Source organism: Narcine bancroftii, chromosome 10 (assembly GCF_036971445.1).
Source record: "Narcine bancroftii isolate sNarBan1 chromosome 10, sNarBan1.hap1, whole genome shotgun sequence".
Taxonomy (NCBI): domain Eukaryota; kingdom Metazoa; phylum Chordata; class Chondrichthyes; order Torpediniformes; family Narcinidae; genus Narcine; species Narcine bancroftii.
This window is the reverse complement of record NC_091478.1, coordinates 73,161,564-73,176,620: the sequence shown is the minus strand read 5'-3', so window position 1 is coordinate 73,176,620 and position 15,057 is coordinate 73,161,564. Positions and strand designations below refer to the sequence as shown.

The following is a 15,057-nucleotide window of genomic DNA, read 5'->3' as shown; positions in this document are numbered from 1 at the left end:
TATCCGACAGATGAATGCTGAATCCAGAGGGGAAAGAAAACAAAACCTTCCTCTAAACAATCCAAGATATCCAAGAGAGGGAAGACCCCGGAGGTTCGTTAAGTGCTATTACTGCAATGAGGAAGGACACTTTAAGAGGGAATGCCCCCGATACAAGAGGGAATTGCGTGCCCTCGAACTTATGGAAGAAGATTAGGGGTGTCAGGGGTTCCAAATGTTAGGGACCAAATATAAGAGGGAACCCCTGGTAAAACTAAAAATTGGTCCCAAGGGAGAAGAGGTGATGTTTATGGTGGACACAGGAGCGGAACGAAGTAGTGTAATAACTGTGCCAATCGGAACTGAGCCTGTAAAAAGTAATTTGACAATTTCTGGGATAGAAGGGGCTCCCAGAATGGTATCAATAATTCCCCAAGTAACAGTGAAACTGGAAGAAAGAGAAGGGGTACAAGACCTCTTGTTATTACCGTCGGCTGGATTTAACCTCCTAGGAAGGGACTTACAGGCTCTCCTAGGTTTGGGTGCTCTCCCTGTGGACGGAGAAGTGCGAGTCCACCTCTGCGCTTTAAAGAAAGAGGATGAACGGCAGATTGACGAGAGAGTCTGGTATAAGGAGGGAAATCGAGGAGGTCTGGACATCCCACCTTTACATGTCACATTAATACCAGGTCATCAGCCGGTAAGGAAACGTCAGTATCCTATTTCTTTGGAAGGGAGAAAAGGGCTACAGCCGGTAATTGAGACTTTAATACGAGACGGACTATTAGAAGAATGCATGTCACCTTATAACACCCCTATACTCCCAGTGAAAAAGTCAGATGGATCCTATCGCCTAGTTCAAGATCTAAGAAGTTTGAATGCTATTGTTCAGACCCGCCACCCAGTGGTGCCTAATCCCTATACTATTACGCATACGGGGTAGTGCATACCTTTGGTAAGATCTGGAAAGAGCGTGGTCTAATTACATCAAGAGGAAAGGAATTGGCACACGAACAGATGATTACTCTGACTTTAGAAGCCTTGACATTACCCCAGGAAATAGCAGTGGTCTACATACCAAGCCATCAGAGGGGAGATACCCCGACAGCAATTGGAAACAGACTGGCTGATGAAGAAGCCAAAAGGGCAGCCATGCAACAAGAAGTCCGTTTGCTGACCTTAATCCCAATAAGGCAAGGCATAAAAAAGGCTCCCATTTTCACTACTAAGGAAGAAAAGGACATGGCTCAGCTGGGCGCAAGCCAGTTGCCTGATGGAACATGGAAGACACCAGATGGAAGAATGGTTCTAAATAAAGAAATAACTCGCAATATTTTAAAACACCTGCATCATCAGAGCCACTGGGGCACCCAAGCCTTATGTGACACAGTGCTTCGAGAATATGTGTGTAAGGGGATCTACACCTTGGCCCAACAGGAGGTGCAGAATTGTCACCTATGCACAAAAATTAATAAGAAGGTAATGAGGACAGGGACCATGGGAGGTCAACCATTAGCCATACACCCTTTTCAACGTATCCAGATCGACTTCACAGAGTTACCTCAAGTCCAAAGATGGAAATATCTGTTGGTGATAATAGATCACTTTACCCGATGGGTGGAAGCCTTCCCAACAGTAAATACTACAGCCTCTACAGTAGCTCGCCTCCTCCTAGAGCAGATAATCCCCAGATATGGTATAATGGATTCTATAGACTCAGACAGGGGTCCACATTTTTCTTCAAAAATCCAACAATTGATTTGTAATGCATTACAAGTCTCTTGGAAATTACATACCCCTTGGCATCCACAAAGCTCAGGGAGGGTTGAACGTATGAATGGAACCCTAAAAATGCAATTGACAAAATTAATGGTGGAAACTAAAATGCCTTGGATAAAGTGTCTGCCCCTGGCTTTATTGAGAATTCGTACTGCCCCACGAAAAGATGTAGGGTTGTCCCCTTATGAAATGATGTTTGGGCTTCCCTTCTGGAGTACAGTTGAGGGGTGTCCCACCTTGGGGGAAGGGGATATATTTGTTAGGAACTATTTACAGGCACTGTCACGCTCTCTTGCAGATTTACGAAAGAGAGGACTATTGGCACAAACACCGCCTTTAGACTTTACACAAAGTGGAACCAGGAGACTGGATTCTCATCAAGACCTGGAAAACTGAAAAACTCCAGCCCCAGTGGGAAGGTCCATACCAAGTTCTCTTAACTACAGAGGCTGCAGCACGAACAAGAGAGAAGGGGTGGACGCACGCATCCAGATTTAAGGGACCTGTAGAGGCGCCTCAGGACCCTGATACGAACTCAGATTGGACTTGTGTTCCTGGAGAAAAACCTCTTACCTTACGATTTCGCAGAAAGACTTGATTCACAATGTTATTGTTATGTTCTTTGATTTTTCTTAGTTTGCCTATGTCTTTATCAGGTGTGAAATGTAAGAAATGCAGAGACACAGTGGTCCTGTTTCAGGACCACATTTGGGGAAGAAAGGAAGGTAATTTCATTTCCCATACCTCAGTTCCTGAGAAATGCTGGGCAGAAAATACCACCCAACATCCATATACCCCTTGTGTGGAAAAAGAAGGAAATAATATGGGTCATTATATACAGATTCCTATTACCACTCCTTTCCCTCTTAACGGTTGGAAGGGTGACTCAGGCCCACCATGCCCTGATGGACTCTGGTTTTGCATACACCAGCGTACTGTTCCAATGAAAAGTTCCACTCCACACTCGAAAATGCCTGTCCCTTTAAGACAGCCGGACTTAGTTCGAGTCCATCCAAATAACCATGTAAGTTTCGGTAATGCAGTTGGGGGAGATAACCTTTTTGTAGATCTTGCAACTAAAATTGCAGGAACTTTTAATGTAACCAATTGTTGGGTCTGCGGGGGTCCACGGATGTCAGAGCAATGGCCTTGGTGGGGGGAGCCCCTCAATTCATGGACCATGATTTCCCGAATTTGGACAACTAACCGAACGAGATCAAGAGAAACTTGGTCTCTCTCTAACGTCCCCTCTGGTTTTTATTGTCTCTCACGAGCCGGCAAATACCCAGTAGGAGAAAGTCCCTGCAAAGCTGTATGGATTCGCATTTCGCCTGGTATTTTCACTTGGTTTCCTAAACCCCTGACTTGGTTCTTATCCACTGTTTTTAAAACTAATTGCCTACCCCTGTCTAATAGCAGTATTCAGTTTTGGAATTGTACCACTTCCACCATCACAGGACCATACCAATCAAACCCCGTTCTTAAAAGAGTTTGGGAAAGGGGGTATGGAGTATCCCCAAATGGATTATTCTGGGTATGTGGTAATAAAGCTTATACTCGTCTTCCCTCACAGTGGAGTGGAACTTGTTTCCTAGGAATAATCCGCCCAGAATTTTTCCTCCTACCCCACGATCACGGTCATAAATTAGGCGTGAAGGTTTTTGATACATTACACCGTCAGCCCCGCTCTACCAAGGTACATTTGGGACAATGGGGAGATGATTGGCCTCCAGAACGCATAATTCAATATTATGGTCCCGCTACATGGGCTCAAGATGGATCCTGGGGTTATCGTATTCCTATTTATATGTTAAATCGCATAATTTGCTTACAAGCAGTCCTTGAAATTGTTACAAATCAAACAGCTCTAGCCCTGCAATTACTTGCATCCCAGCAAGGTCAAATGCGCTCTGCTATATATCAGAACCGTCTGGCCCTAGACTATCTCCTAGCCACGGAAGGAGGTGTATGTGGAAAGCTTAATTTGACTAACTGCTGCTTACAGATTGATGATAATGGCCAAGCCATTCGAAAAATCGCTGATAATATTCGTACTTTGTCCCATGTACCGGTTCAAACCTGGCATCCTTTTGCACAATTAAATTGGATGGACAAATGGTTTGGGGGAACCTGGTGGCGTACCTTCTTGTGGGTCATCGGAGGTATTTTATTCCTCCTACTTATTTTGCCCTGTATTATTCCCTGTCTACGCAGCCTGGTGATTTCCATGGTCCAACAGGCTATGCAACCAGGGGGACTGGGAGACCCTGTAAGACTTTTACTTCAGCATGAGATTAATGTATCATAAAACGTTTCTCTTCCCCAGGTTAAAATCCCCATCATATCTATATATATATTCAACACATTTTAAAGAGAGAAAGGGGTGGATTGTTATATAGAGAATTTAGGTTAAAATGACTTAAGTTAAAATGTGATGATTAATCATAAACAGGGAAGCCAGAACGGACAGGGAGCTTACTAGCAGCCAAGGACAAAAGGTTCTGCTGAATATGTTTTTTTAAACCTATCTTTTCATGGTCATAGTGAGAGACATGCAGGAGACAAAAGATTGATAAGAAGGGTGAGAAACAGAATTTAGTGTATGTAGAGTTCGCAGCGTACGTAACGAACGTGATAATTAAAAATGCAGTTATACTTAGAATGCTTTTGCAATACTAACCAATGAAAACAGTATTAATAAGAAGGGGAAGGGCAAACAATAAGGGTATAAAAATCAATGCACTGTATGTATCGGGGCTTAACTGGCGAGAAACCAGTTGAGTCCAACTCTGCAGACTTGTAAATAAAGCTTGTCGTGTCATCAGTTTTAAAGAGACTCATGTGTGAGAAGTTTTATTTCTGACAGTCATGTCCAGGTAATTATCACTAGACACCAATAATAGCTCATAGAGAACTGATACAGTGGAACCCCATTATAATGTGATAGTTGGGTCCAAAAAAATTGTAGTGCAGAAAAAGTGGGATCGCGCTAAATCGGAGTTTCAAAAAATTGTGGTTACAGTTGAAATTAAAACAAATTAATTTTTAGTAAATTGACCATCCCTGCTCCTGGCAGCAGCCCGAGGTCTCTGCTCCCAGTAGCATCCTGAAGCCCAGTGACTCATCGTGTTCTAACCATATTCACGTTACATCGTGGTTCCACTATATCAACTATTTAGTATTCAGTTTAAAATTATAAATCTTATCTATCATCTTTAATTCAAATCTTGAGGGAATTTTAATACCAGGGAATTTAAAAATCTCCTAATCTATAAATATCTAAAAAAAAGTGTTTAGTTATTTTAAATTTTGAAGATAATTGTTCAAAAGAGGCCAAATTTTGGTCAGTAAAAGGATCTTGGAAAGATTGGATACCCAGCTCTGTCCATTGACAGAAACCAAAATCTTGTACCAAAGGTAGAGGAAAAATTAGCTAAAAGGGGACTAATTAATATTAAAAATCTATTGCATCCAAAATGTTTTATAATTTGAAACCAAATCCTCAACGTACATTTAACAGTAAAATTATGTTAATTTAGAAGCTGTCCAGATCATCTGAAATGTCTGTCTTTTTCCATAGAAGTGGCTTCCCCTCATTCCTTTCCCATTCATCTGTTCTGGCTCCTTCTGCCCCCAAATGCAACGAACACAGGATTCCCCTTGTCCTCACCTACCACTTCACCAGCCTCCACATCCAACACATTATCATCTGGAATTTGTGCCACCTGCAACAGGATTCCACTACCAGGCACATCTTCCCCTCTCTTTCTGTAGGGACTGCTCCCTCTCTGACTCCCTCATCCACTCCATCCCTCTTTACCAATTACCCCTCCCCCAGTGGCTGCAGGAGGTCCCACACTTGCGCCCACACCACCTCCCTCTCCAAAGTCTGGAGTCCCAAACAGACCTTTCAAGTGAAGCAACACTTCACTTGTCTATCTGCAGGACTGATTTACTGCTTCCAATGCTCCCTTTGTGGCCTTTTCTACATCGGAGAAACTAGAAGATCGCTTTGCTGAGCATGTTCACTTTGTCTACACCAGTGAAGCCGATCATTTCAGTTCTGTGTCCACCCCCATACTTGCATGGTTGTCCATGGCCTTATGTACTATCCCCCCAAGACCATCTGTAATTTGAAGGAATCCTTATGGATACTCCAGTCAGATGGCATTAACATTCTCTCCTCCGCTTTGTTAACCTACTTCCCATTCTCCCTCCCTTCCCCTTCTCTCCCTCCTTTCCCTCTATTCAGAGCCATCCTTCCTCTCCCTACTTGCTGCTGTGCCCTCCCGCCCTTCTCCACCTATTACCTCATGCCTTTGGGACCATGCTCCTCCCCCACACTTTCCCCTCCCCAACAACCTTTACCTTTTTGTTCAAATTGCTGCCAACCTTGCTCCATACCTTGTTGAAGGGCTCAAACCCAAAACATCAGTTATGTATCTTAATCTTTGCTGTATAAAGGTCAGTTTGACCTGCTGAGTTTCTCCAGCATCGTTTTTACTTCATTAGTCGGGGGATTGAGTTCAAGCATCTAGAGGTCATGTTGCAACTTTTCAAATCTCTGGTGAGACCACAGAATAATGTGTTCAGTTCTGGTCATTTATAGGAAGAACGTAGAAGGTATGGAGAGGGTGCATAGGAGATTTACTAGGCTGTTTCCTGGATTGGAAAATAAGTCTTATGAGGCAAGGTTAGCAGAGCTGGGACTTTTCTCTCTGGAGCAAAGGAGGAATGAGAGGGACTTAAGAGGGGTCTACAAGATTCTGGGAGGCATAGATAAGGTAGACAGCCAACACCTTTTTCCCCCAGAGGACATGTAGACAAATGAAGGGAGGAAAGTTTGGAGGAGGCATCAAGATTTTTTTTAGTTGTGGGTGCCTGGAATGCCTTGCCAGGGGTGTTGGTGAAGGCTGAAACATTAGGTGCACTTGAGAGACTCTTAGGAACATGGATGGAAGAAATAGGTAGATATGAGGTAGGAAGGGCTTACTTTTGATTTATAGGTATAGGTCAGCTCCACTTTGAGGGCTGAAGGGCCTGTACTCTGCTGTTGTGTTCAATGTTCTAAGATGTTGCTTTTCCTCACCAGGTGTGTAGAATGAAAAGGACCATTCTCAAACTATGAAAATAAATCTCTTTCCCAGTGGACAATGCATCTTTGGACTTCTGTATTGCTGTAGGTCAGTGATTTTTTTCAAACTTTTTCTTTCCACTCACATACCACTTTAAGTTATCCCTATGCCATTAGTGTAAGGGATTGCTTAAGGTGATATGAGTGGGAAGGGAAAGTTGAGAATCACTGCTCTAGACCCAATTGTTACTGAAATATTTTGGTTGAGAAAAATTGTCATTGGCCCATTTCCTTTGGAGTTATGAAACCGTGCACATAACGAGTCAATTAGGTACGATTAAACTCATTTTCCACTCACAAACGAGCTTAAGTAATCCCTTACTAATCACAGTCCTTGTGGCATAGAGCAGTGGTTCTCAACTTTTCTTTCCATTCACATACCACTAAGTATTCCCTATGCTATAGATGCTCTGTGATCAGTAAGGGATTGCTTAAGGTGATATGTTTTAATTGTACTTCATGGACTCGTTATGTGCACGGTTTCATAACTCCAAAGGAAATAGGCCAATGACAACTTTTCTCAACCTTTTTCCCTCACTCAGATACCATCTAAAGCAATCCCTTACTAATCACAGAGCACTGATGGCATAGCGATTACTTAGTGGTACGCGAGTGGAAAGAAGAAAGTTTGAAAACCATTGCCCTAGAGGGTCATTTAAGACATTAAAAATCTATCAAGGGTAAAATGCTGTAGCAGATTCATAATTGTGACAGATGTAAACGATCAACCATGATCTCCCAGATTGTCCCAGAACAGCTCCCATTTTCAAGTGTTTCTTCCAGAAGAAAATCAAGCTTGGTTATTAAAATCTGCATTTTCATCTGTTAATGTTTAAATAGTAACTATCCAACTACGAGTTGGTGCCCAAAACAGAACTACAGGTTGCTGAAGTTCTGGCTGCGATTACGACTTATTGAAAGTCAAAAATTTCCTCTCAAAGACGTAACATTTTTTTTTAAGACCGAGAATCTTCTTTCTGCAAAGTTCCAAAGTTGATTGTTTACTCGCCACAAAATATTTCTTATTCAATGCATGCGGTGATAAATGTTACTCTCACACTGTTAACTTTGTTTACATTTGAGAAATTTAAATGACAAGGTTATTGCTTCATTAATTTTCTCCAATTTTATTCCAAACAGTCAATAATAGAACATGTACACTGTCAAATTTTACATCACCATAATCAGGAAACATTTTCAGGTTCAAGCAACTTAATTCAAAGTGACAAAATACGAAAGTCTGCAAAAGCTGTGATGGTCATGAAAACACAGAAATGCTGGAGGAACAAAATGACAGGCACGTATTCAAATACATTTGATCAGAGGAAACCATTCTTGTTCTGAATTAAGCTGAAGGCATTACAATCAAAATGCTTTCACAGTAATAATTTTACAAACAGAGCCACTACTTTACTAAGATCACAAAATTACTTTGTAAGCCACAATAATACTCATAGGTAAGTTATGATTTGAACTTCTCAAACATGTTGTCACATTTCTTACATTTCAACATATTTTTGTAACCACAATGTTTACACATATACATGCTACATTTATGACAGATATACATTGGTAAATCTTTACAACTCTTGCAGGTGGGATCCATTTTTGATAGGTTTCCAGGTGATGATTGCCCCAAGATGCTACATGCAGAATCAGCCTGTTGGGGGTAATGAGAGTTTTCAGCTTCAAAAAATTTGAAATGATATTTTGTACTATCACATAACATGGTGTGAGACGGGGAACAATAACTAGCAGATGGTTTCCGGTCAAAATTATTGCTTGCTATATTGAGATTACTAGCAGAATCAATTTCCAGTCTGCCTTTAGGATGATCTTGAGATTCTTCAAATGTACTGTCCTTCGCAGTCAGGTGATGAAAGCAGTCTGAACTCGAAATTCCAGTGATCTGTTTGCTGCACTTATCCATCTTACTCTGGTCACTCACAGAAGACCCGTGCAATCCAATTTTCAATGAAGAGTGGGCACTTCCATTGTATCCCCTCTGGGAAGGAGCATTTGCTTGATTATTTACACTTGAAATAGATCTTAAATCTACAGATGTATCTTCTCCACTGGAGACAGGAGTCAGTGTTCTTTTGATTTGATTTGGTGTCTGGGACTCAGCAGTGAATGAAGTCAGGAATAGGTTATTCACACAGGCATTGCCTGGAGTCATCAATTTTCTCTGACAGAGCATTTCTTCCACTGAATTCTTGGAGTGGTCAGGTTTTCCATCTACTTCCAAAAAGATTTCACATTCAATTCTTGCAACGAAGAAGTTAAATGCTAGTCTGATTAACTGCAAAGAATCTGGAAGGTCCTTCATTTCAAGTTCAAGATTATCCTTTGGTTGATAGCCCATTTTCATAAAAATTCTTTCAAGGTCTTCGTGAGATATTGTAGGTTTTAGGAAGTACACATAGCCTCCTGAAAAAGTCTTAAGAAATGTATGATTAAGGTTTTGGGCAGGGTAGTAAAGTGCAAAGAGAGAGAGAGAGACCCAAACATCAAAATATTTCAATACTTGCCACAGTAGATGCAAAATGGTCAATAATTAAAAGCACCCATATTTTTTACTTGCAAATAAAAGTCTAACAGTGAACAAGAACCACTCTAAAAGCATAATGCAAAGACATTTTTGTTGATTATTTATAGAATTTCAAATTGTTGTTGCACATTGTGTTTGTAGGACAACTTAGCGGATAAAGTAAAATAGAACAGACTTACTTTAATTGTTTTGAACTCTTTTCTCCATGGATATAGAAAGAGGTTGGCAGCAGCCAATTCCAATAATTCAAATGCCTTAATCAATTTCTTGAATGCATATGGGTAATGCTGTGACCTTTGCGGAGATTTGGCAATAATTTCATGCACATCAACCCACAATACGTTGGCCAAATCAGCACCCCTTATTATTAACCATTGTTTGAGTTGTTCCTTTAAATCCTTATCGTGGCAAATTCCATTGTGTCCTAAAGATCCATCTTGATGAAATTTCTCGTATTGTTCAAAGAAGAATTGTAGTTCAGTGGTCATTCTGGAATAAAATCTAACACCATTTATTCTATTAGGGTATATTTCAGAAGCACACACATGTTTACATGAGGACCCAAAAAGGACACATGGCCCAAATGGAACAATTAAGAATAGAGAGTTTATTCTCCCTATTTACTTAAAGATAATAATCACTTGATTAATATAAATATTTAATTATTTGTGACTTCTTTCTGTTTCCCTTAAACTACTCATCGGCTTTTTATTAATCTTTAGGATACATTAATAATGCAGCTCCCCAATTCATAGTCACCGACCTTATCCCCAATTCTCTCCGTGCTTGAATCTTTTCTCCTGTGTTCCCTTCACCTGCTCTCGCCCATTGTCAGATAAGCCTTGCATCAGTCCTTTCTTTCTTGCATCCTGATGGTAGATTACTATATATTTCCATTTCAAAACTCACAGCTAGAAGGCTGGAAAAACAAGGACTGTTTGTTGAAATGGAGGACATTGAGGAGCAAATTAATGTAAGGATATAAAACTGAAGTATTTCGAGTAACCACAGTAGAAGTCACCAAATGTGATTTACAGAATTACTCAACTACTTCCATTCTCACTGTATAATGTGCAGGCATGAAAACAGATGCATACCAAGTCCACTTCCAAAGGAATGCAGCTCCCCAATTCATAGTCACCGACCTTATCCCCAATTCTCTCCGTGCTTGAATCTTTTCTCCTGTGTTCCCTTCACCTGCTCTCGCCCATTGTCAGATAAGCCTTGCATCAGTCCTTTCTTTCTTGCATCCTGATGCCTGTTCTCCCCCCCTTCTCACCACTGGCACCTTTAATTTCCACTGTTCTCCAACCTCCACAACTCTCTGGTCTCCACATTATTCCCCTACAGAGAAAAATACTGTCCCTAAGTACTGTTTACACAGTGATGGTGATCTCACACACAGCTCTGACTCCAAAACCAATACAAATATTCCAAAAGCAGTTTTCCTCGTCTTCAAACTTGGAACAGGGAGATAAGACTTTGCTTTAATGCCTTATTCATTGAGGGTATTCGGGAAGCAACATCAAGCATATTGGCATTTGGAATATGAAAAAAACTTTGTAAATTGAGAGGGACAATGGAGCAACCTTCTCAAATTTAACTCCTACAGAAATTCATTTGCATCTCCCATTTTCTATACAATAGAATGCAAGCAATGATCTTAACCAATTGATTCACAGTAAAGCTAATCTCAGTGCAGACTGCCACCATACTTCTCAAATTTTAACAAACTGCTGCACATAGCCTTCAAAAAGCTTCCTGGTGGTGTGGAGTCAATCGGGAAACTTATTAATCTATGGCACCTCCATTCCAAAACTAAAATAACCCTTCCTTTTGGAAGATTTTTCCCCAACATTGAGGGTCTAAATCACAGTAGATAGTTCACATCATTCACATAACTGTCACCCAAAACATACAATATACCTAACTTTCATGAGCGAAGATTACCATGTGAACAGAGGAACTGACCAAAAGATATTCCGAAAACCTTGTAACAGTGAGTTCACGGGATCCATGCTCAAAATGGATGAGTTGGGGTTGGCAATGCAAGGTTGTCAGGGTTACAAATTTGGAATAAATGCCAAAAGGAAAACACTGCCTAGTGCCGGCCACTTGTTTTCCTAATCGAACTCCTATTCCACTTGTGTCAGAGTCTGTGGGCCTGACTTAATCCCAGTAAACCACTTAGGTGGAAACAAGTCTTCCTCAAACCTGAGGGACTGAACGAAAGAAAAGAGCAGGAGATCCATTAAATCATCTCACCAGGTACATCTTGTTAGTTAATCGATTTTTTTTTTAAATGTTCACCTGCTGTAAAAATAACAAGATTCAGTAATTATCACATGTAGGCCCATTCAATTAACTTTTCTTCTCGTACTTCAAGTATCAACAAGCAACAGACAGAACTGATTTCACAGCATGACAAACAGTAGGGTTTGCAAGATCAGTGCAAATGACTAAGGAATTGATGGCTGACGTTTATAGCTTGGCTCTGTGACCAGAGAAACAGCCAATGGCTTCAGAGTACAGTTTAGGCAATAACGCAACTCTAAATTTAGCAAAACAACTGGTCATTTTTTAAATGTAAAAACTCATTTCTTCATGGATGCTGTTCGTGAACAAAGAAACACAACTGAAGATATCAATTGAAACAGAGTAATGAACACATGCTAAAATGCTTCAACTGCCTGTCCCATGAGATATAAATAGCATAAATAGGCTATTCAGCCCATTTAATCAAGAGCTGATCTATTTTCCCACTCAGCACCACTGCCTGGCTGTAAATAAGCTATTGTATAAGCTCAGTTACTTAAGTTGCACTGGAAAGCAAGTGATAAAGAACACTAAATTTTTCTTTATTTTGAGAAGGAGGGATATTATATAATTGGGATACTGTGAACTGATTTGTAACAGCGTAAGAATACACCCTTCTCACTGGACTAACTGCAGTGCACCACTGTGGGATGTAGTGTGAAGTGGGTTGGCGGAAGGCTTGAGTAAGTAAAGTCTTTTCTGTGAATTAAATCTCACTTCTTTAAGAAGCCTCCCAAGTAATTCAAAGAGACAGAATACTCAACTTTGATGCCCTGGCTAATCAAGAACCCATCCATCTCTGCCTCATGCAGTCCAGAACAGCGGCAAGCAAAAAACAAAGCAGTCAAAGGGGAGGAGAAAAGGCAGACTGGATATTAGAAAGCTGAAATACCACTGGGAACCATTGCAAAGATGCTCCTTTTTTTTTTAAACTAAAAAAAAATTTTATGCCAAAGACAGGGTTTGTGTGACGGTTGATGCCTGAAGTTGTGGGTCCGATGGTGAGAGGTGGGACCCCGTTTGCAACACCCAGGAAAGTGGGGTTCCCCAGTTAACGGCGGGACTTGGCCGAATGATACATTGATCGCGCGTCACGCCTTGACCGAAGGAGGTACCCAAGTCATGTACCTTCTGACGGGGGGGGGGGCAAATTCATGAGCCCCCGGGGTAGAATCATTCTGGACAGCGACGGTGTCGGACGCGTTTCCAGCATGAACCCAGTGTTCCAGCCCCCCGTCAGTCTCAGCAGGGGCGAAGACCCGGCGTTCGCGGACACCAACCCTTCCCTTCCTAGTGGAAACGAAAGCGAAAGCCCCGACTGCAGCCCACGGCGTCCAGCACGGCCCCGTGGGCCAGTCCGCAGAGGGGAATGGGGGGGGGGGTGCGTGGGGGGGCATACCAGCGGGACGCGAAGCCACCTCTCCCGGCGCCGAGCTGGGTCGCCGCGAACTTCCAGACTCTCTCTCCCAACTTCCAGCCAGGGCACGTGACGAAGACAAGCCTCGCCCATTCGGGACGTGGGTGTGTGTGGGGGGGGGGTGATTGACAGGCTGCTGCCCCAGCCAGTGGGAGTGGGCTGTTATTCTGGGGGCTTCCCTCTCTCAGGTGGATCGTTCATGTTTCAACCCTGTGTTAAAACCAGCCTTAGTTCGTGCAACATAATAAACAATATAGAATGAACAGTGTCGCAAAAGGTCAGTAGGCAAATGTCTATGCTCCTCCTTCTCTCCAACACTGTCATCCCATCTGGTCCATTTGGATGTGATGTCTTCTTCACCCATACCACCAGCTTTACTTCAACCATTCATTGTGATGCCAAGTTCTACCATCCCAATGCTCTTTGGGCAATTTCCTATTGGATTTCTTGGTGACCATTTTACATTCAAGTTCACCTATATTGTCATTTGATTGTCCATAGACATATACCTTTTCCCTTGCAACCGCTGCAACCATGCCTGCCTGTCCCGCATGGGACTTGTCAGTCACCAACGAGCCTGCAGCAGACGTGGACATACCCCTCCATAAATCTTCGTCCGCGAAGCCAAGCCAAAGAAAGAAAAGACATATACCTGTGCAACCTGACGAATCAGCGTATCTCCGGACCATAGTGCACACACACACACACACACACACACACACACACACAGTACATCCTACACACAAATGACATGTACATTGCAATCCAATGTGAGTATGTGTGTGTATAAGGTTAGAAGAGGCTTTGACATACAGTATAGACATTGAAAGCCTCTATCACCAATGGAAAAGTTGCCCCTGTATCCATTACATCAACATATTTAATCTTTTAAAAATATCTACAGTATTAAGTCACCTCTCAGTATTCAATAACCCATCTGCCTGCCGTTATCTTTGCAAATCTTCTCTGCACTCTTTCATTGCTTTAATGGACCTTCCTGTAAGATGACTGCAAACTTATGTCTTCTTTCATAGGATGTTCCACCATTGACTGCCCTGATTTTGCTCAAGCCCCACTTTCTTTTATTGATTCCCTTGCTAATTAAAAATGTATTGCAGCTTTGAATACAGGGTCAGTGCCAGAATGAGAGGAGGGTATTAGAGTAACCAGATGGGGCACAGTCCGGCAGTTGTAAAGTCACTCAGTGGGTGGGTGGGGGGGGGGTTGTGGAGAGGTGCTGGACGCTAGTGATGCTTGAGGCATGCTAGTCACGCGGGCGGGGGCAGGTCTGATGGCAAGCGATGGCCGTGAGCGTATGGAGGCATAGCACCTCGCGAGAGGGGACCATGCCCATGAATGTCCACTTTGAATATATTCATGCCTCCATAGTTTACAGGGGCAATGACTTGCAAGGCTTTGAGAAGAAACACTTTCTCATGTCAGGTTTAAATGGACAATCCCTTTTCTTTTGGGACAATGTCCCACATCCTGGGTTCTCATATAAAGAGGAACAATGATGTAACATTTATCATTTTAAGCCCCAGAGCATCTTATATATTTCTATAATGTCTCCTTTCATTCTACTAATACTCATGAATGTGGACCCAACCTTTTCAACTTTTCCTCACAGAACAATATCACAATGCTCAGGTCATCCTGGTGAATCTTTTCTGAACAGCCTCCACTAAGATATCTTTCCTCTAATAATAGGACCAAATTTTCTTACAGTCCTCCAGGTGTGGTCTGATACCAGCTTGTGATGTTGTTTTAAGACTTTCCAAGTTTTTATATTTAAAAAAACTGAAAATTAGCATGCAACTTGGAATCCCAATTAACTGCTGCACCTGTACACAAGCTTTCTATGACTACTGTTCAAGGGCA

The 15,057-nt window shown here is 42.0% G+C and overlaps 2 protein-coding genes across 6 annotated transcripts in view; one reads left to right on the top strand and one right to left on the bottom strand.

The window, feature by feature from the left end:
* The window catches only part of cdk10 (cyclin dependent kinase 10), a 37,285-nt gene extending 34,679 nt beyond the window's left edge, over nucleotides 1-2,606 (top strand). Inside the window, exon 14 of the mRNA XM_069901328.1 lies at nucleotides 2,057-2,606. The gene's annotated coding sequence lies outside the window, so the exon portion shown is untranslated. The remainder of the gene's footprint in view (nucleotides 1-2,056) is intronic.
* A 5,386-nt stretch (nucleotides 2,607-7,992) lies between these two features.
* Nucleotides 7,993-13,261, bottom strand: spata2l (spermatogenesis associated 2-like). Of its 5 annotated transcripts, XM_069901323.1 has the most exons (5): nucleotides 13,159-13,261; nucleotides 11,709-11,756; nucleotides 10,207-10,362; nucleotides 9,623-9,944; nucleotides 7,993-9,332 (listed from the first exon to the last, which is right to left on the bottom strand). In XM_069901323.1, exons 4-5 carry the CDS (start codon nucleotides 9,929-9,931, stop codon nucleotides 8,355-8,357), a joined length of 1,287 nt encoding a protein of 428 aa, XP_069757424.1. In that variant the 5' UTR covers nucleotides 9,932-9,944; nucleotides 10,207-10,362; nucleotides 11,709-11,756; nucleotides 13,159-13,261; the 3' UTR covers nucleotides 7,993-8,354. The 5 variants fall into 5 exon arrangements, with proteins under 5 accessions (XP_069757424.1, XP_069757421.1, XP_069757422.1 ...); XM_069901320.1 differs by having other exon boundaries at nucleotides 9,623-10,362; XM_069901321.1 differs by lacking the exon at nucleotides 10,207-10,362.
* Between the last annotated feature and the right edge of the window lie 1,796 nt (nucleotides 13,262-15,057).

Coding starts and splice junctions, on each gene's coding strand:
- spata2l (XM_069901320.1), bottom strand. CDS start 9,931: ATGACCACTGAACTACAATTCTTCTTTGAACAATACGAGAAATTTCAT. Junction 9,333..9,622: donor AAGAGTTCAAAACAATTAAA/GTAAGTCTGTTC, acceptor ACATTTCTTAAG/ACTTTTTCAGGAGGCTATGT.